Below are 22,990 nucleotides of genomic sequence, written 5' to 3'. Positions count from 1 at the left end.
GAGAGTCGTAAATTCTCGTTACGATTAAACAATCGACGCCACAAACTGATTGATCCCCTATTTCTATTACGAAAATAGAGGTGGTTAGGTTTGAGTGTATACGAACAACTACACTGGGTTGGTTGACAAAAGTTTAATAAAAATAACGAAACAACAAATTCAGTCAAAGATCAACAATTAAAAACGAAAAAGATAACAGTCAAGATTTGTTTAGCGGTTTTCTTATAACGAGACCTATCGCACTTCGCAGCTTGAGATAGACGTTATGTGTTAGATTCGATTCAATGTGTAACGTTCGACGCGTCACAAGGAACTGATCGACTTTAGATGATTTCTTTGTCTCATTTTTAAGACGACCCCCACTATACTTAGGTCACGCCACCGTTCGCGCCTATGATCACGTATGTCTGTTCTTGCGTGGAAAACGTAACGGACAAAATTCGACGTTTCGAGAGCTCGCTGCTTGGCGACAGCTATGCTCTCGTCGATACATTGTATATGATCCGGCGGTCAGATAAGACGATCTGACTGCGATATTGTAGGGCCGCGAGCGACGGTTAGAAAATACAGCCTGTGGTAAGCCTCGTGGCGTAACATATTATATCGTGAAATATAACTAGTATTTAATAGTTTGGTATTTTTATATATCTCATGGTACCCTTTTTAATGTACGTCTTAAAATAACGTATTTCTACGAAATTTTCATTAAACGGAATCTAAAATATCTCGAGAACACTTTTTAAGGAAGTTCCTACGAATAATATTTCTTTCCGTAACAACTCCACAGGAACAGATATTTTCTTAAACGGACATATAAGTTCGAACAGAATTTTTCAAGAAATGAAAGTTAAGTGTTTATTTTGGTCCCTGTTCCCTATAAATATAAAAGCGCAATTTTACATTTTGCTAACAGAATAACTCAGTTCATCAAGAATATTTACTGTATCCTGTTATCTTTTAATGGTTCTGGATATATATTTGCATTTACTTGAATAACGGCAATAATGATAATACACAACAAATAAATTTATGTAGTTACAACGATTTATGTAGTTACAAAATGCATTTTCTTTAATAATATCTTGTAAGTACCGTGAAGTAAATAGATTTCATTTCTACAAAATTTTACGAATAAGCTTAAAGCGTTTGATACAGAAATCAATCTTCTAGCACATGATAATCCAAAAAGAAGGTACTATCACAAAGCAGTAATAAAAATTCAAATTATAATTTAATACACATAATTTGATAAACACAATCTGCACAACATCAGTGTACTATGTACTATCGTCCCACTAAATACATCCTCCGGAAGGCACGGTGGACTGCGTCAATGTTGGAAGCTGCACTATTTTTATTCATCGACAATATACTATTTGAAAGAAATGTAATATATATGTGGTGCAGGAGCATTGTAACAATATCATGTAATGTAAACGGCCCTATCAGCTGCTACCTCTACTCTTACAGCTAAGGGTAATCCCCTAAGCTTCACACTAAATGCTATATCAACCTTCGACATATACGCTCAGTTATAACAGATGTGAAGTATCCGATTGTTACGACAAACACTTTGTATTAATCATAATATTACGAATAATGGAATAAGAATTTTAACTAATCATCAAACATGTGACTAATTATAAGTAATGTAACTGTTACAATATACAGAGTCACATTTTCTAACAGTGATTCCTGTTTATTCATCTATTTGTGTATTAAGCAACGAGTTCAAAGTTTGATATAAGTATTACACTTAGTTATCACCGATATTATAGCGTTGACATTTTACTAATTGCGGAACTTACATCGTAATCGTGATGCTAATCATGATCGTAACAAAAACTTCATTATATGATAAAATGAATACTCTGGATACGCTTATGTAGAATTATCTCCTATCGCGGCACGCAAAGCGGTGAAGATGGACATGGCATTGGATAGATACTGAAACGTCATCAATTTGTTATTTATATGTTATCCTTCGTTGATATATTTATCGCAATTGACATTTGAATATTAACTTGTCGTACCGAACAATAATAACGGAGAGAGAGCTCTGGTAACACGCAACTGACGGACAAAGTTATTGGTTCTTGAAATACTAATACGTTCAGTAAATTCTTTTGTATTTCTAACGTCTGTTTATACCATATCAAGTTGTATGCACTTCGTGAAACATTTGTGCTCTAAGAAATGTGGTAGATCGACTGCACTTAGGACAATGTAACAAATAAATTATATACAAATTACGATTACGTAGAACATGATTTACCATTTCTCTTAAGTGGTCAGCAGGCCATGCGTACATGAAAACTTCCGTAAGTACAGTGAGAGATACGATTACGAACTGCAGTTTTAGAAGCAGTGGTGAATTCTATTTAGAAATAGTATTATCAAATCGTTATATTATACGTAAAACACAAGAAGTCTCACTTACCACAATTAATATAATTCCACCAAAAGTCAAGACAAGTGTGCTTATTATTATTGAAAAAAGTACCATAATACGAAAATTATTTAGCACTTCCTCTGCGTATCTAAAAGAATAGAACACTTACAACGAACGTAAATGTATCGTTCGATCTATACTTTGTAAAATATTGGGTAATTATATCGATCAGAGTACAATTCATCGATTTCAATAATTTTCAAATAAGTTGCCAGGGTTATTATTCTGAGTAATTTCACTTATACATATAACTGTTGTTTAATTTTAATTTTCGAAACAGTTTTTATTTTAATTAAAATTTAAAAATTTTATGTCCATAAAAATTATTTCGATACCTCTTACTTTGTTATAGATCAAATGTGCGTTAAGTTTGAGTGAGATTAACCCTTTGAGTGCTGACTACTCGCGGCCTATGTCGTCCGTACGCACGGCGCGCGTCTAGCGCTGACGATCGCTGTGGACTTGTTGATTGACTATTCAAAGCGCAAATCGTAATAAGTTATAGTAATTTTTTTGCACGAGATTAAATGATTCAAGAGCGTTATTTTTTAGTTATTTTTAATTATTTATTATAAACATTGAAATTTACAGTTAACTAGAATTTGGGTAATAAACTAGAAAACAATAAACTAGAAAACTAAATTTAGTAAATATAACACAAGTTAATAATTTAGTTGTGTGTGAAAAATTCAGTGCTTGAGAAAACTAAAAAAAACCAGATGTACAGTTTTCTTACAAGTGGTGACCACTTCAACAATAACGAGCCACTATTGGCATTTGTTTACTGCCGTAAGGAATGCATTTATATTTATTTCACACAAACGTAATAGTATTACTTCTGCGTAGGTGTTCGGAAAAATTGAAAAACCCATACCTGCGTCCTTAGCCCATGCCGGACACTTACAAAAAGCGCATATATATATCCTTAGTCCACACCGATAGCTTTCGCCAGACACCTATATGCGCCCACAGCACTCAAAGGGTTTAATTTGGCCCTAGTCGCGAACTTGTGTCCTTCCTTTCAAATGGCTATGGCCTGCTGCGATGAAGCGTTGTTACGGACACTTCGAATAAGGACGGCGTGGCCGGGAAATGTCATACAGTGTGGCATACCATAAGGGGAAGGCGTGAACCTCTCTAAGAATGATGGTCGATGATCGTAGTTACTTTTCTTTTTAAACAGTGTTTTATTATCATGATAAATGTATATAATGCATAGCAATATTCAAACGTAGTTTCGAAAGACATCAATAATTAATCATGAAGTTTGAAAGAAATTTGAGAGATGGGAAAGAGGTGAAGGGTGGATCCAAAATTTTAGTTTCAGGTATTTATTAGTTTCCGAGGTATTACTAAAAAATTTTCGGTGTTACACATTGAATTCCGTCTATACTGTCTATACTATATAAACGGGAATTGAGAACACAGACTCTAAGAATTCAAGACCAGCGAAGAACTATTTCGCATAAATGTATTTTATTTATCATATAACTACCCCCGTGATTATTACAATCACAGCGCAGAGATTAATTCTTGGTACAAATTTTCAATCTGCAAACTCGTCACTAATATAAGGCAGAAGGACGATAAAGAGTTTATCGACCTATTATATAAGTTACGATTTGATGACATAAAAATTCCTCAACAAGCAATACTAAGAATATTCAACATTCGGTGCAACACTAAGAATATTCCCGACAGCAAAATTAATGGACGAATATCATACAAAAATGATAGATGATCATTCACATTATTATACATATACATTCACATTATTATATATACATTATTGATTCAGTAGACGAGTTTCGACGACGATGTTATTTCTGAAAATGTAAATAAATGCAACGAAATGTTGCATACAATACCGTTAACTGAGAGATCATTAATTATGTTAAAACGAAACATAGCAACTTCTGATGGTTTGATGAACGGTGCAATGGGAATCGTAAAAAATTTACATCGTCAACATTTTGAAGAAATCAGCTAGAAAACGAAGCATTCCCGGACGCAGTGTTTCAGGCGACGAACGGTTATGGAATTAATGTTAAACGAAGAATGTTATCCCTTATCTTAAGCGGTAGTGACTGTATATAAATTACAAGATACTACACTAACCAGGGTTGTAATTAGTCTTGGCAAAAAGAATTCTTCAAAGGACCAAATCTGTGTTGCTCTTTGTTTCAACCGTTCGCGGGGAGACGCGATCGCGAGATAACGCGTCAACGAGAGTCGTAAATTCTCGTTACGATTAAACAATCGACGCCACGAACTGATTGATCCCCTATTTCTATTACGAGAATAGAGGTGGTTGGAATGAGTGCATACGGAAAACTACACTGGATTTGTTAACAAAAGTTTAATAATAAATAAAGAAGCAACAATTTCAGTCAACGATGAACAATGAACAATTAAGACGAAAATATAACAATTAAGGTTTTGTTAGTGGTTTGCTTATAACGAGACCTGTTGTACTTCGCAGCTTGAGATAGACTAACTGATGCTTTTGTTCGAAACCACGGAGTCTTTCCTTTGTTGCCCCTCGATATCCCAACTACACGTGTGTTTATTAGATGTACCACGGCGGTCGCCACGTATACGTTCTTCTGAGAATTCGGCGAAAGAAACTTAGAGATATCGATGGTAGATTGGGCACGTCGGTATTGCGCTTTGACGGAATAGCCCTTTGTATCGCGAAGCCGTTGGAAAGTTCCGTGGTCGATGCCGCCACAAATTAAAGTTTACTTGAATGCTTCATTTGAAAGATGATCGGCAAAGCGTAACACTGTTAGTCGTGTTAAAACGTGAGACGGTCTAGCTACATCTGATTTAGCGCCTAACAAATTTCTCCATGATTCGCATGACGAAAAAGCACTTGCAGAAATGCAAAGATTACCAAGACTTCCTTCGCCAAAAAAACAGCTGAAGCCTACTTCCTATGATCAATGTGTAAAAAAACGACCCAAGTATCTTTGAAACGAAGAGTTAGTAATAAAATACACGGAACAAGTCAGTTTTGAATAACAAGCCTATGTTTAGAAACGAGCGATATACTCTTTCACGGAAAACTTTGTAAAGCAACCGCTCAATTTCATCGCTTTTAGCAACGAGTTTGTGCAGAAATGGTGGGATAGAACCGAATGAAACGACGAATAATTCAGATCATTTGCAATAACGATAGTTAAGAATAAAGAAGTTGAATAAATTTCACAAGCGAGAACAATTGTTAGACTATCCTTACAAGATGCAAGATGTTTCACACCGACAGCTTTATCTAGCACAGAGCGATTGATGCGTATACATAAAAATTAAATGTTTGTTTTTGACAATAAATATGTGTGAAAAATTCTGTAATGGGATCAATAGAAGACATACCCTACACGAAGCAAATAGAATCATCTTGAGATGCAACAATTGCAGAGATCTCACTGATCATATGTAACTGAAATTGATGATCAGCAAATTCTTTGCAATAATAGTAGTAAACAATAAATAAATTGGACAAATTTTGCAGATGAGACTAATCTTGGCGCACTACCCCTACCAGAGATGCAATGCAAAAGGTTTCATCCTGATAACTCAATCCAATTCAAAGTAATCGATAAACATACATAAAATGTTGATTTTTGCAAAAATTTAGTTCACAGAAAATTAATGCAAAAAGATTATATAACGAGGCCAACGGAAAAACATGTTCTATGAGATGCAACAGGAACCGTTTTGGCTGATCAAGTCGTTCCATAGAAATCGATGAACATACACGAAATCGGTATAGTATTCATTTGTGAAATTAGTGTTTTAAAACAGTTTAAAATAAACAAATCGAAAAAGTTTTCTTAATGAGATCAACGGGAGAATATGCCCTACAAGATGCGAAAAGGACCATCAAGATTAGCCAAGGCGTTTCGTAGAAATTGACGAACATATATAAAAGAAAAGGAAAGAAAAAGCCGATATCATCTAATCTAAAAGAAATATCATCTAATCGGATAAAGATTTATTCCAATTAGAATATGTGTATTTGTTATATGTATTTAATTATATTATGTTACAGATGGAGGAATATGTTTAATATACTGAATATAAAATACTTTTTCACGCATTATTGTACATTTCTTTTCATATTGACCTTTACAATGAACTTTCTTTCAAACGTTAAATATAGCAGATTTTTGCTCTTTGGAAAAATTTATCATTGACGCATAACTGAACAATCTCTCCATGGGCGCAGGAGAAGAGACCGGTACATATCAAAGAAAATACACGTCGAATCAATGGGTAATACTTTAATATATGCAAATCACGACTTTCAAGGAAGAAAAATTTTGTGACTTCCAATTCTGTATTAATAGAAACCCAATTATTTGTTTCAGATTGTGATGATCCAAAATCGAAAAAGTCATCATCTGCACTATCAATATCCTCTGGCGGCCCCTAACGAACATAAGAAATGGAAGACAAGTTGCGTGAAAAAATAATACTGCATACGTTATTACAATAATAATACGAAAATTATTTTGTCTATACTTGTCAGTAATAACCATTTGAAATTCTGCGTATAATTGTGGATGGTGACTCGTTTACAATATATAGTAACTAGAAGATAATTCTAGATATAATCGATAGATTTAAGGTTTAAGGTTTAAGATATTCTTTTATTTTTTATCCCTAGTCTATGTAAGAAAGTGCAATAAAGGTTATTCAGCTCAAAACGGTACGAGAGATTTATCCGAAGAATAAATTAATAACTATTGTGATCTTACCTCTAAATATAGAAATAACAACAACCTTTATATTCCTAAAGAATTGTACCGTCATGTTTACGCTTTCAATATGATTTATAGTTAAAGCTGTTCCTTCAGCCGATGCCACTAATGTCTCGAAAACGTTCTGTCTCTCAATATTAATCATATTTAAATTCCATAAAAAGGACATACATAAACACTACGTAATTTTTCAAATTAATCACTATAAATATTTCTTTTGTAATTCCTTTCTTATAGAATATTGAAATGGGTGTCACTTCTAGGAAAACTCTACATATTCTTTAGTGTTTACTTTGTGGCATAACGATTCTCTTTACAGCAGCTTCTTTGGTCTTCATTATAGTACTGCAGAAAGATCACCGGCATACAGACAATGTCAACGATAAAGTGCAAATGCCGACAAGTCGAAAGGGTCGGAAAACTTCAATATATATCGGCACCGCAGTCGTTGATCGTCAGTTAGCCACCAGAGAGCGAAGAGTCAAGAATCGTTAATTGGGAGTTGTCATATCACGCTACTGCATTAAGTTCAAGTTAAATAATCATTGTTTTCTGTTGAATCTACTGTAGTAAATCCATCTATCAATAAATTACTATAGAGGGTAGAAACCACTGGAAATCCTAATTTCTAACATTTCTGAATAACGAAGTTCTATAAAATACATTCATCCACGTTTGCACTTTTTATTCCGAGATAAAACCTCAAAATAAAATACTTTCACTCTCATTCAAAATATCGACTTTTCATATTTGAAACTTGTAGGTAATTCGTACTATTTTAATGCTGATAGTATGTTTATGTATTACAACGTTGTGCATCGAATATTCTGTTAATTCAATACAAAAGGTCAAGTATGTATATAATTATAGATAAAATATTATCAGTAGAATAGTAAGAATTTTACAAAATTCAAAAGAAATCGAAAATAATTAAGCAGTTACTCGCAATATTATTCAAATACTATAGCAATCGCTATTTGAATAATGTATTCGAATACATAACGATAAATTATTCGAACAGTTCCGCCTGTGCAGGCGACCTAAACGGACGTGCGAAACAGTGCTCCAGTGAAAGTGCGGCAAGAGAGAAGAGAAAGCGGCAAAGTAAACGCACATCGACAAAACGTGGAATCATGCAGATTCCACCAATAAAAATAACCAATGCAGGAGACACATATTTTATAAATAGAGCTACAGACTCTACATATGTAGAGAAAAAAGACGATATCATGGAAACAACACAAGCCGACGGAGAGGTCAATGAACCAATACACCACGAAGAAAGCTGGACGGTGGCAACTTCCAGCAAAAAACGCAAGGTAACCCCGTTCGCAAGCGCGAGGAAAACTGAAACACTTGAAAAAAAAAACAATGGCTTCAAGATATCAAACTGCATAATCCATTCAGCGCTCTGCCAGAGGAGACAGCAACGGACCAAATGGAAAGTCCGACAATCCGCATTGCTAAACCACCATCAATATACATAGATGCGGAAATAATAGACGCCCTCATTGAACTGCTAAACAACACGGCAGGGAAAGAAAACTACGCCATTAAACAAACAAAAATAGATCAGGTGAAAGTGCAAACCAACACCCCAGACACATTCAGAAAAGTGACAAGATCACTAAAGGATAAAAATGCAGCGTATCATACCTACCAGCTCAAATCCGACAAAACCTACAAAGCAGTAATCAGGGGATTACACCCAAAAACAAATACCGACAAAATAAGCGAAGAACTAGCAAAAATCAGACCCCAGGTAAGGTCAATAAACAACATAAACAAGTATGATACCAAACAACCATTACCGCTATTTCTAGTCGAACTAGAACCTAGAAACAATAACAAAGACAAATACGATATAGAAAAATTACTAAACACAATAGTAAAAGCGGAGCCACCTAGACATAAAAAAGATATCCCACAATGCATAAGGTGTCAGCAATACGGCCACACAAAAATCTATTGCAATAGAACCCCGGTATGCGTTAAATGCGCAAAAAATCATCTAACGATACACTGCCCATCCACGGGAAAAATAGAGGAAGTTAGATGCTATAACTGCAACGGGAAACGGGTGGCTGGGTAGCCAGTTATAAAGGTTGTGAAGCTGGGATTACGAAGTGTCTATTAAAATCTTCTTCACATTGAAACAATAGATTGAGATAGGGTTTCTGTACGGTCATGATTATATTACATAAGATAACTCAATAAAAACTATTATCTAACATAGTTCGTTATCTATTAATTGTATCAAATAACGTTCGAAATGTTGCATTTGAATGATTTCTTTGTATCTTATATTTTTTAAATACCAGGGTCACTGGGATTTTTCAAGGTCAACATATCTTTATTTTAATGTTACTTTCTAGCCAGTAAAATACAATTTCAATTATCTGTAATAGGGTGTCCTTGAGCTGGCATTGAACCGTACGACGAGAGAAGATATCCAGTGTAATTGTGTTACTTTGTTTTATTGTTTTTGTTCAGAGTTTTCGTCGTTCACTTTTTCGCGTTTCTTCAAACGCTGTCAGAATATTTGGTGAACTATTCTGAGTGAGTCCGATTATTTCGCACATTTTTTCTAATTCGTTGTGTCATATGCATTCTATAGCAATCCATACATCTTGATAAACGAAACAAATACGTTAGATTACTGATGAATGTATCATATCTGTTCTTAGAAGAGCTTTCGTACGATGTTCGCAAAATTTACATTCTACTTATATTTATAATGTACTAACAAGACTAGTACGCGACACATTACACTTTAATTTCGAGGAAAATTATCCAACAGCTATTTTCAAATAGATGGATTCGTCTAAACGGACTTACTTTCGTCGAGTCTAAATCAACTACAGTTCTTCTTGCGGAAGACATTAAAACCCGCTGTTTGTCAAAAAGTACCAATTAGCACAGAAGATATGCGATGACGTATTGAAAGAGCGTGTGAGAAAATGAAATCAGACGCACTCAGAGTAGTTCATCAATCATTCCGATTCTATTTAGAGAAATGTAAAGTAGACGACGAGAATTCTGAAAGAAAGCAGAGTGATACTATTGCACTCAGTATTTTGCGTAATTTTGAGTTTCAAGGACAAATCAAGACCACCTTATTTTAAAACTTGAATTCATCTTTTCATCGGCTACAACAGGGGCGCAGAGCTTCTCCGCCGAATACCGCACGACTAATCCTCTCGATTATCAGACCATCGAGAATGCGAGCGACGAGAGTGTCACGACCGGCATACTTCAAATCCGATGGACCGATGATGGAGATAGAGATGTGGCGGGCTTGGCGACAATGTATATCGCCGAAGTGCCTAATGAGTCATCTGTATCCTAACGGTCCTTCCACCGAATGTCCTAGAAGCGTGACAACGGTCACGTACGCCTACAGGGTAGTGGGGATATTGAGGGATGACAAACAAAGAAGAAACAGATGCCACCAAAAGTCAAATTGTAAGAGCTTCAGTCTTGGAAAGTCACGGCTGGAGCTCAGAACAAAATCGCAGTCAGTGTAAATTCAGAATACAAGAAATAAATTCTCTTGTTTTTTTTGTTACCTTAATTTTTTTCTTTTCGTTCGAGCCTCCTGCTTTTTATTTTACGTGACAAGAGCGAAAAAGGCGGTCCGTGGGTTACCGTGAAGAGTGTAAATAAGAGAGTATGGTGAGGCTCCTGCGATCTACGACAAACAAACGACTCACTGGAGGCCCGCGAATTACGAAATCGTGTTAGAAAACAAACACATTAACCTTGAAAAATCCAAGGTCGCCTTGATATCTCAGAAAATATAAGGTGTAAAAAAATCAGATTGCATCCATCCGACAGACCACTTCAAATGCAACTTAATTCATTTAAAACACTTTTTATAATTATTATTTTATTTATTATTACAATTCTAGCTATATTATATGATAGTTTCCTTTTACTTACTCTGTATATTTCCACGGCGATGCATTTATACGTCTCACGTTTTATTTTGTATACAGAGAAAGAAAAGAAATGAATACTTCAGTAAATGACCAACTTTTTTGGTTTGATTTTAGGTTTGGATCCTTTGGGTTAGTTAATACACGAAAAAAACAATAAACAACAAGGGTAACCAGAAACTAACCGGATAACTCATACCGAAATAAAAAGTTTACAAAACATTTTTACGAGCACTTTGAAAACTACAGCTTTGACAACACAGTTGAAAATACTTGAAATTGGTGATGTGCGCTCTGATCGATATAATTACCAAATGTTGCCTTTACCTCCTTAAAGATAATTGCTTTTTAATGCAAACAATTAGCGTATTGATAGTTGTACTTTTCTCTAATTCCATAGCCAAACATTCGAATCTTGCGGCTGTGAACCAAAGTAATAGCGCTCCAAATATACTCACGCAACTATGTGCAGCGCATTGGTAGCTAAGAATAGATTGATGCGCATATATAATAATATTCATTGGCGTATAATTAACGCGAAACGGATATTCCGCATCGGCTGGAAAAGAAATTGGCAAGATTGCAGGTCCCAATGAAAAACCAGTCGCAGTCGCGTACATACATACTATGGTACATATGCACAATATGTCGCATCTCGTGATATATTTATAGAAAATTTCCTTTTCATACTGTTGCGTTTCTTTAACATAAGTCATCATTTCTCTAACTGTACGCTGTAAATTCATAGTTAAAACACATATCTGTTTACATTGAATGCCAAAGGTAAGCAAATAGAAACTTACTTGTAGAGAGTCTTGGTTAATCCAACACATAGTAGTCTGAACGATAAGTTGACACAAAGCTGTTGACATGCACATACATTTAAAAACAACGACCAGATCATCAGGGTGCAAATAAATCGAATATAACATAGGCAGAAGTAACATGCAAGCACTAATAATTGCACTTATTTGTAGAATTCTGAAACCAAGGACTCGAGTTCTGCTGCTACTAATAGGAAGCGGCCAACAGAAAGATAAAGCAGCACTAAGCCAAACAATGTGGATAACCTTCTCCGGTGTCACTTGTCTCAACATAATTACAATAAAGTACTTGCTTTGCGAATCGAATGAAATAGAATTAAAGTGATAGATAGAACGATAGGAACGATATAACAATATGTGCAAGTTGTTGGGACTTGAAAAACCGTTACATTGCTTTAAATGCATCTGAATAATCACAGATGTTACCCGTATAAAATTCTGTTGCATGCATGAGAAATTTAATAAATTATACTCGGCATAACATTCAAAAGCGAGATATCGATTAGTAGTTTTCTTTGAATAGTATTTCTGACGTTAACAGCTGTGTTGATAATGATACATTGGCGGTGCATATGTTATTAGACAGGTGCAGGGGGAGGCTATCATGCAACAATGCTAGAGTTCATGAGCACCGTACCTTAGGAAAAGAATATACATATGTATGTATACATTCAATTAAACATTCAGTAAGACAAGAGCGTGCTCGCAATATTTACGAAAGACAATAGTCAGAAAGAGAACGTAACTACGTAATAGCTGAAAATTACAGTATCGCTTTATCGATAAGCATCTTTTAACGTCTGCTAGTCTTAATCTATATCACTACAAAATACAAATGCATTGTCCCTTAAAAGGGTTTTAAATACCTATTGCAATTGTAATTCAAGGTTAACAGTTACATCTACAGTGAAAAAATTATTTGACGGTTTTTTATAAAGAACTTGTCGTTGACAATGAGCAGCGAGGAGGAAAAAGTTACTTTCAAGAAAACATATAAAAAATCGTCTGACTAAGCTACCAATTCTGATCACAAAACCATTGTTTAATACGAAATATAATGAATCCGCCACATGACGTGGATACGTTCCATGTTATAGGAAACAGCACTGTACGATCCACATGTGTTATACAGATTATATGTTATCTCGCGAATCGGAGTACCGGCTGGAAGTGATTCCACATACAGCAGTGTGTCGAAAAGAAAGAGTAAATTTTTTTCACCCGAGGCTTCATTTTCGAAAAAACCAGGTTCGCAAATTTACACATGCACTCAACCGTGTGCCGACTTTACGCATCTCATTCTACATTCTTGTTTCGGTTTGTACTTGTAGCTATAAATAACCTAGATTGGCGGTTTACTGACGGTATTGTCGAAGAGTACGAGATAAGGATGCACATTGCGCACGAAAGGCAAAATCTTTGCTTTGCAATATTTTTATACTTGTGCTCTTATATTTTATGTAGTCATCAATTGTTGAAAATATTGTCTTGCAGTCACATGCAAAGTTGATCTCTTCTGATTAAATTATTATGAACTCTTCCTAACCTATTCTGTTTCCTCAAGGAGTCAGATGCAAAAAATTCTTAAAGGCTCTTTACTTCTAAACAATTGATGGTTACATTAGATACGTATGTTTCATAGGAAGAGGGCTAAATAGTTTTACGAAAAAAACGAGTCACGTTTGTCTGTGTTCTGTCGCGCAACACATCTGCACGCCATCCCGCGCGGCTTGCCAACCACCGGTCTACCTGCCGTCCTTCTAACACTCCAAAGGCCCAAGGACCCACGATAAAGTTGCAATTCTAGCTGCATTGTTCGCACACATGGTCTAAGCACATCTGTTTGCCAGAAGAGACTTTCTAATTCCAGAAGTATTTTCGGCCGGTTTTTAGAAAGGTCCTTGGGTTTATTATGTGCTCTTAAGAATTACGAAGAAAGCGGAGATATACCTAACGAAAAATCTGAGTTTCCCTGTAAACAATGTCGCCTAGGACCCAAGTTGGTAGGAGGTTTCTTCCTCCTCTCTTCCTTCCTAACATTGGTCCCAACCAATCGACATCGCGGATTATTGCCCTCACTCTACTAACTAAAAATGTAAGCAACGAATCCGCGTTCTTCGTTCAAAGGGCACGCCCATACCAAGCTTTCCTCCTTATTCACATTAGAATAAGCTTCAGAGTTTTCCATCGTCTCTCACGGTGACTAGAGTTCCTGCATTCCCTATAACTCTCACCGTTCCTATATCTCTCACATTTTCCTACCACAGTCAAAGATCTAACGCCTAACTTCTAACATTAAGTCTCATACCGTGCTAAGTTATTAAGTGTTTATATCTATTCAATCGTGTATACTAAGTGTTGGAAATATAAATTTTAACTCTGTGAGCCACAGTGTTATCATACCTGAATCACCCCTATTATCTTAACCGAAATACGGGGATCGAACTATTCGTGGTGTCGATCATTCTAATCGTAACGGGAATTTACGACTCCCGTTGGCGCGTATTCTAACGACCGCGTCTCCCCGCGATAGCTCGAAAATACAGTCTGCTTAAGTGTTTTATTTGCTGAAGGCGACCGAAGTCTCAAATCTGAACCTCTTGACGTTTTCTCGCCGACTAACTAAACCGATCATCGACGGTTCGGTGTCGGGGAAATATTTAGATTATCGGCGCTCGATCCGCCGCGAACATCGATGCCTGACACTGAAATTTCCGCATCTTACAGCTTATAGTTCGTATAGATTTGTATAGATATTGATGGTAAAACTTTAGATGTTTATGTATCTCCTTTTCACATTATTTCAAGCATTTGATCCTCTTTTGTCTGTGCCTTTAACTCTGGACTAACAATGAAACATCTCAAAATGTAAATTAGAAGTTAAGTATCCATTGTTATTTTGAAGATTATATATATGTCGGGTTATCGTTAGAATTTTGGGCGCGTAACAATTCTTCATTTGAATTATCCATCGTATTGCACAACAGAGATTATATTTACACGTATAAATATGACTTTTACAAAGTCAAACGAATAATAAGTTTAACGAATGCTATTGACAATGTTCTTGGGTTCAATAACGAATTCACGGTCAACGGGGGAAACTCTTTGTACAATAGAATATATTTTGTAACACAAAGTGACATTAGCTGTGACGCTCGGTTATTTTCTGACTGATTCACAAGACGATCAGTAAACTCTTCAAGGTGATCACAAGAATAAAAAACTGATACGATCACATTTGTCAATTGCATATTGACCGAAGATATCAACAAAATTCCAGGCGCCGTTACTCTAGGCAGACCCGCGTAGAGCCGACATTATAACTCCTGACCGGGGCTTGTTTGTTAATACAGCGTGTGCCCCTCAATATCGATACTTCTTCTGTTAGGTAAAAACGTTCATCCCGTGACCATGGCTACGTTCGGCGACCAGTCGTGTCACCTCAAGCCCAAGTATTTGGGATCTTCCAAAAGAAAGGTCCGATGTCCCTACATCTCCGACATATATATACAGCGCTATGCAAACAGTTGATTTTTGGATTACTAAACAGGCGCGTTCAATCACACGGGAAACGGCAGGCCAGCTTCAAATGTTCCAATACACGCACGAATACCGATACAGCATATTTCAGTGTGTCGGAAATTATTAGATGTGACAGTTAAACGTAAGACTATTCGATTCAATAGAATTTTTATCGGCAAGCAAAAAACATCGTACCAATGTAACGATAACAAGTACGAAAATACAAACTTACGTAATAATGTAGACGAGCTTTCATTCCTTTCACTTAAGCCAGAGGATATATGAGACGATGACGCTGTCACGTAAAATAAAAAAGGGGTAGCTCGAACGAAAAGAAAAAAATTAAGGTAACAAAAAAACAAGAGAATTTATTTCTTGTATTCTGAATTTACACTGACTGCGATTTTGTTCTGAGCTCCAGCCGTGACTTTCCAAGACTGAAGCTCTTGCAATTTGGCTTTCGGTGGGATCTGTTTCTTCTTTGTTTGTCATCCCTCAATATCCCCACTACCCTGTAGGCGTACGTGACCTTTGCCACACTTCTAGAACATTCGGTGGAAGGACCGTTAGGACATAGATGAATCTTTAGGCACTTCGGCGATATACATTATCGCCAAGGCTGCCATGTGTCTCCATCATCGGTCCATCGGGTTCGAAGTATGCCGGTCGTGACAACGCAATCGATAAATTCGAAATTAATACTATTGAGGCATTACCCGTGATGTTTAACTATTTGGTTGCAGAAACAGCGGAGGATATTGAATTACAAGAACTTTTTCAAGGCTTACAAAATGGCACTGAGTTGAAAATGATGACTAGATTTTACATTTGAAAAATTCGACAAGGGAATTTGATTGTCGAAAGGCAGTCGTGTAATGCGACAATCGTGTGGTAGTGTCACGAACATTGTAAGGCTATGTTTTACGTGAACTACACAGCTATCATCCGGACATTGTAAAAATTAAATCTGTAATGCGTTGATATTGTTTGGTGACTCGTTATTGACCAGGATTTAAGGACGATAATAAGAGATCATGCGAACTACAACGTATTACGTAATGATCCCAAAAGGGTTAACGAATTACATTGAAAGATCACCGTAAGACCCTTTCGGCAAGTCGATATTGATTACCTTGCATTTGGAAAAGGCATCATAGAAAAGTAATCGGTAAGATTACTAATCCTAACGAAAAATTGTCATAGTGAACTATGCGAATAACATACAGCTACCTTAAAAGATGCTGCATTTTGCAATACACTTGCAGAAATTCTTCATTATTATTTTTATTATATTAGCGTCATGTCGAAGAAAATTTGTTTTGTGTTATTGCGTATTGTTGCTTCTTTGATATATGTAGCTCCCCATTTCATTGATTGATTACGCGTACTATCTTTTAATTAACTTAAACGTTAGAAAACATAGCAGCAACAATAGAAGTTTTAACAGCACGTTTTACGAATGCGAACTTGAACAGCATACTTTCCATGTATTATTTTTTCTTCTAATGCTATGAACGAGAATCAGGTTGAATATTTATCTTATCACTAATAGTGAATTAATTATTGTAAAGGTAGGCTTTTTATCGGTTTGTAACTTTTTGTAATAATTATCGAGATCACGTCGATAAGATGGCATGAAAATATGAATATTGTTGATTCCTGTATATGTACAGTGTGTACCATAACGTATGACCGAAAATCTAGAGTACCTGTGCAAGTTAAAATAAAATGAAAGTGAAGAATAAAATGTTGCACTAAAACTTTGTTTATTAGTTATTGGTTTTTAAAAATTAACGAACATGTCCTTGAGGCCAGGAAAAATTCGTCTATATGAACGAACGTAATGCAATTTAAGCAACGGGAAACACAGCAATCATCAAATACTGATGATTATTAAATTAATAATTAATAATAATTATTAAATTAATAATAAAATTAATAATAAAAACTTAATGTTTAATTACATATTATATAATTATATATTATTATATATATAATTAAATATTAAGTATTAATTATTAAATTAATAATCATCAGTATTTGATGACTGCCGTGTTTCTCGTTAATTTTTAACGGGATTAATTTTAAGTTAATTTTTAAATGCCAATAAACAAAGCTTTAAACAATTAAATGATATATATATGTCGGGTTGGCGTTACGATTAAAGTTAGGGTTAAGGGCGTAAAACGAATCCCTATTGACGCTAGACGTGATCATTATGCAATAGAGGAGATATTTACCAGTGCAAACATGACCATGATGGAATTGGACAAGTAATCGTGATAATTTGATACTCGAGAAGCTAATGACGATGATCCTAGGCTCAATAACGAATCCGCGGTCAACGGGATGACGAACTCTACTCTTCTTTGGCGTCTAAGTTGTACTCAATGTTAATGCATGGGGCATTCACTACGTATCTGAGGGTTACTTGAATCGTCGTTGAGATCGTACGGGAGAGTAGCTCTCCATCACGGTAACGCTGTCGAGGAAAACTATGATGGGTGTGCCTAAGAGCACGAGATCATCGGATTCGTAAAGAAAAGTCTTCGTTCGGAAAGTGAGGGAAATTGGCGTTACTGTTAATTGGTCAATTTCCATGTTGGTGGTTAGGGAAGGGTGCTAGTAGCCGCCCTTAAGAGAAAGTTGCTAGGGGGAAGCGTCGTTCGTGGAAAAATAGGTTTCTCATATTTTCCCGTAGATGGGACAAAGACTATTTGTCTGTTTGAAGGACTTTAGTTAACTAAATCTTAAGATTTATAACGGGTCCTCAGGCTAGCTAAACATATACTGTGGAGATGCGTTGACATCTGATAATCATCTTACTCGAAGAATAGAGTCTGCGTGTGGCGAGCCACGGGACAGAAACCATTGGGATATTTACTGTCGAGTGTCGCTACAACTATTTCTTTTTCTTAAGAAGAGCTATACTATTACCCTGTACCTTTGTTAGACAAAGCGTTCATCCCTTGACTGCGGCTACGTTCGACGACTGGTTATCGCCTGGAGTCCGAGCTCACTGTCATAAATCTCAAATAAATACAGTCAGATCGAATGACAACAATTTCTTAATACGGCTATGGTGGAACCTAGATTACAGTACTAAGGGGTCTTCCCAAAGTTCCAGAGGGAAGGTTCCGGTGTTCTTTCGTCTCCGATATATATTTAATTTTCAAGTAAAAGTTAATTAACGATTTGTGTTCCGTGCCCTAGATTGTTATTAGCATGTGATACATAAACTTATTATATTTGAATAATGTTTCTTCAGCAAAAGAAGAAGGATATTGAATGAAATAAAATTTAACTGGTAAGATAAAACGATATACGCAGATTATTGAGTGCCAGGATACCGTTATATTCAAATTACACTCATTTTCAGTCAGCATGATATGTCGGTTAGTGTAACGGTCAATAACTTCCTTCGTATCACTGTAACGTTGTTATCTGACTTGAAGATGATAATTATTAGTGGCATAACACATTCATATGACTTGTGGTATTAGGCACGTGCTAATGGAACATATTAATTAGTACTTTATTACTAAATACTGTTTTCTACTAAGTAACAGCAGTCCTGATCAATGCAAATGTAAATCAGTCAATGTAAATCAATTAATGTAAATCGATCAAAGTAATCAATATAGTCAGATCAATGTAAATGCAAAATCTTCAAAAGTGAGTTTTGCATTTAATTACATTAATTACATATTCAGTGAATTTATCCGTATTATGACGATAACTTTTTTTTCATTAACATTAACATCCGCACGGACACCAGGCTGCTTCTGGGGGCAACCGACTAAAACCTCTACGACGACCGTCCCGACTGCGATCGAGAGAGGCCCGGCAACCGGTGTGAGCGACCCCCCCCCCCCCCCGCGCATAACATGCATCACCTAATGGGCGATATGCGGTCACGTCACACCGCGCCTCGTCGCCGGAGCCGCCGTGCAAGGCAGTCTGATTCCTCTATCGGAAGGCTTGGTGGTCCCGAGGCGCTGATTAACAGGTATCGAAGGATACTATAAGGAAGGTGACATTAAGCTTTCTTCGTCTCCTTAAAACCAACAATTTAAAAAACTCTGTCATTTAAGTTTAATCATATTCAAGAATGTGTCGTGAAATCATTCTCTTATTCTTGTGCCAAATGGCAGACGAATTCTTGTTTACATTTTCATCTTTTAATTTTGTTACAATAAAGGAAGAGCAAATATTCACCAGACTGATCTAAATGCACCATAATTGAGCCTCAGGACGTTTAACTTGTTTGGATAAACAGGAGGCGAATAAACGAAATTTTATTGTAATGCAAAATAACAATAACATGGTAATAAACATAACATAATATGTATTATAAGAGAGTGGAGTGTGTTTATACAGTTGGCCTGATACATTGTTAGATCAATCTACTGACATGACGAATTTGCCAAACCAAATTTATAACATAGTATCCTAGTATTAAATCAAAAATATGTAGCAGCACATGAGTCATAGGACGATGCGAATCGAGAGTGACTCATGTTGTTTTGCCTCAGAGCATTGACACCGTCTCGACGTACGAAACGTAATGATAAACAAACTCCGGACAAAGCAATATCGCTGCTACGTTCAACCGTCAACTAGAGTCGAATTTAAACTGTCCGGTACTCGCCCGACCAGTATAAATAAACGAACACGCACTCTAGGACAGTCAGTATCGAGCGAACGTAAGCATTACTTAGTATACGTATATCGAGCGCCATTGAGCGAGCGACGATTAACTCTGTACTTAAAATAGTCTTAAATGCAATTGACTATATCAAGTATCAACTCGTCTCGTCATTATATAAACCAATACTTTTATTATACGTTATAGCATATAGAGTGAATCTAGTGAGGTGGTATGTCGTGATAGGTGCAGAAGGAATACTCCGATGTTCAACAAAAAGTTTATTACTTATAACAATCAACGAGTCAACAATTCATACGATTCACACTTATGATTAACCATCGAGAGTTTATAATCGTGTATCTCGGCTTGTGTTTGCGTCGCTATGATACTGAACCTTTCGCACTTCGCGGCTTGAGGCAGAATGACTCTTTGTTCGAAACCAAACGGATTCTTTTCTTAGTTGCCCTTCGATATCCCTACTACACACGCGTTTATTACTGTACCACGGCGGTTGCCGCGCGTGCATTCTTCCAAACATTCGGCGGAAGAACCATAGGAATATCGATGGCCATTAGGCGCGTCGGCCTTACGCTTTGAAGATATAGCGCTTTGTGTCGCGAAGCCGTTGGAAAGTTCCGTGCTCGTGTGCCGCCACACTAGCAGCTGAACCGGAGTATCATCCTGCCCCTACTGCAGATAGAAAGAAATTGTAGAGGAAAGTTTTGTATTATTTATCGAGTTCTATCATTGTCTAATACGATTTTCTATAACTGTTGCAGAATTTTTCTTGGAGCGAATAGAAATGTCCTGCTTAAATTCGTCCATTTTATACAAAATGGAATGTAATTATGGCAATATTAAACCAATAACTCATTAATAATTTATTCGGTAAATAGTCATATCACTTGTTGACAATTTCTGTGAATACAAAACATCACAGTATGGAAGGGTTTTAATCACAAATAACGACAACAAACGACAAACTGCAAACATAACTGTGTATGTTTCAGTCTTATATTATCTAAAAAAAGAGAAAGAACTGCAGTACTTCTATCATGCGTATAACAGAAAACCATCCCTCTGAGAGATGTCACATGGATAATTAATTAATATAATTAAACAATTACTGCTTAATTCTTTCTCTATTATGCATCAAATGCATGTTATGCATTTTAAAAGCCACTTGCATTAGCTATTTATTATTTTTTATTGTTATGTATGTCGGGTCCACATTATGAATCTAGATTAAAGTGTTAATTTATGTGTTAGATTTAAGTGTTAGATTTATGTCTGGACTTTGCGGTGGAGTAATTAACATGTGTGGTGTGTTTTATACGATCCATTCCTTCACAATTCTAACAGTATGCTTAAGCATTATCTTGTTGGAAATGGAAATCTTCCAATAATCGTAATTTACGGGCACTCTCTTTTAAGGTTATTTTTTAAAATATTTAAATACTTATATTTATGTCAAATATCAAATTTCCGGTGCCACTTGCAGCCATGCATCACCACACCATGACCGATCCACCTCCGTGTTTCACTGTTTAATGTAAATGTCGAATTTCCAATTCCGTATTTCGTTTCCTTCACACATAATTTTGACCATCTGAGCTAAAAATCTTAAACCTTGACTCGTCTGAAAAGATGTCCCAAAAAGAATTATCTTTATTAACAGAGGGTTCTTGTAAAAGTCAATTTTTTGTTATGATTTACCGCATTAATATATGACTTCTTTCGCGGTACTCTGCCATGAATATCATTGTTTCGTAAGATTAGTCAACAATTCCAGGTGAACTTCTTTATGAATCATATCAGCTACCATACTTACGAGTCGAGGAGCAGATGTAGTAAGATTTCTTTTAATTCGCGAATAACTTTCTCTTCTCTTCCAGTCAATTTCTTTGGTTGACCTGATCGACCTTTTTGGTATTCATTTTAAATACTGTTGTGCACACTTTTACGTTACTGTTACTGAAACGATATCCTAACATCAAGTGAACGTACCAATATTTTCATTCAGCAATGATGTGTTTGCATTCGGTGCAAAGGAAGATGAAAAACTATCAACAGTGTTACAGCGTGGAATACTTTTGTAATACTTTTATCGTGAATGTTTCTAATAAATGTATCATAACTCCTGTCTATATTATTGAATCGTTTTCAAATTTTACTGATGTAATATTGAGACTTTCCCGTCACTATAGATACCAAATTGTTTTAACAAATTAGCTTAGCACGCCTCATTTTATTAATTTAAATTTGAAAATTTAGGAGTTCGAATACTTTCGTGAGCCACTGTAAATTCCAAGGAAAGCAGTGACCTAGCGACAAGTTACGTGCGAAACGCTAACGTCAGCATTTATCAGTATACATTAATTACGTTATACAATATGTAAACTCCCTAGAGTTCATGTAGGATAGGGATTCTTTTTTGTTTTACGGGTAGCACGACAAGCTGTGTTTGACGGACAGAACGATCTTCCTTTGTTGTACGGACGACCATTTGAAGAAGCACGTGTTCCCCAGACGGACGGACAGGGAGTTACATTAGAGAGACAGACAAGGTTATAGAATAGTTGTTTAAGATTTTAGAGACTGAAGATTTAAGATTTAAAGACTGAAGAAGAAAGATCGGTAGCTCAGGACGTTGAAAATCGATTCTCGATTTTCAGGTAAACATTGCACCAAAGACTTATAATTTCCCGTTTAGATAATCATCGTTATTGATTGTTATAGACGCATATTAATTGTTGTTCATTTTTGTATTTTATCAAATCACTTCATAATAAAAAATCTCGATTTTCAGACTTCAGAATCGATCCCTGAATTAT

At 36.0% G+C, this 22,990-nt stretch overlaps 1 protein-coding gene across 1 annotated transcript; it reads right to left on the bottom strand.

Moving 5' to 3' along the window:
* Nucleotides 1-547: 547 nt before the first annotated feature.
* Nucleotides 548-12,253, bottom strand: LOC100647523 (odorant receptor 24a-like). Its single transcript, XM_003402331.3, has 6 exons — nucleotides 11,960-12,253; nucleotides 11,484-11,890; nucleotides 2,441-2,540; nucleotides 2,276-2,377; nucleotides 2,034-2,189; nucleotides 548-1,947 (listed from the first exon to the last, which is right to left on the bottom strand). The coding sequence occupies exons 1-6, from the start codon at nucleotides 12,251-12,253 to the stop codon at nucleotides 1,882-1,884; spliced, it is 1,125 nt and encodes a 374-aa protein (XP_003402379.3). The 3' UTR covers nucleotides 548-1,881.
* Between the last annotated feature and the right edge of the window lie 10,737 nt (nucleotides 12,254-22,990).

The sequence above is a fragment of the Bombus terrestris genome, chromosome 17 (assembly GCF_910591885.1).
Source record: "Bombus terrestris chromosome 17, iyBomTerr1.2, whole genome shotgun sequence".
Classification (NCBI taxonomy): Eukaryota; Metazoa; Arthropoda; class Insecta; order Hymenoptera; family Apidae; genus Bombus; species Bombus terrestris.
Note: the sequence above shows the minus strand (reverse complement) of the source record. Positions and strands in the feature narration are given on the sequence as shown.

Excerpts from the sequence above, each read along its gene's own strand:
- LOC100647523 (XM_003402331.3), bottom strand. The coding sequence starts at position 12,253 with ATGTTGAGACAAGTGACACCGGAGAAGGTTATCCACATTGTTTGGCTT. Across the intron at positions 2,541-11,483 it reads AAGCAATTATCTTTAAGGAG|ATACGCAGAGGAAGTGCTAA; the intron begins GTAAAGGCAACA and ends CTATTCTTTTAG. Across the intron at positions 2,190-2,275 it reads CTGACCACTTAAGAGAAATG|AGCACAAATGTTTCACGAAG; the intron begins GTAAATCATGTT and ends CACATTTCTTAG.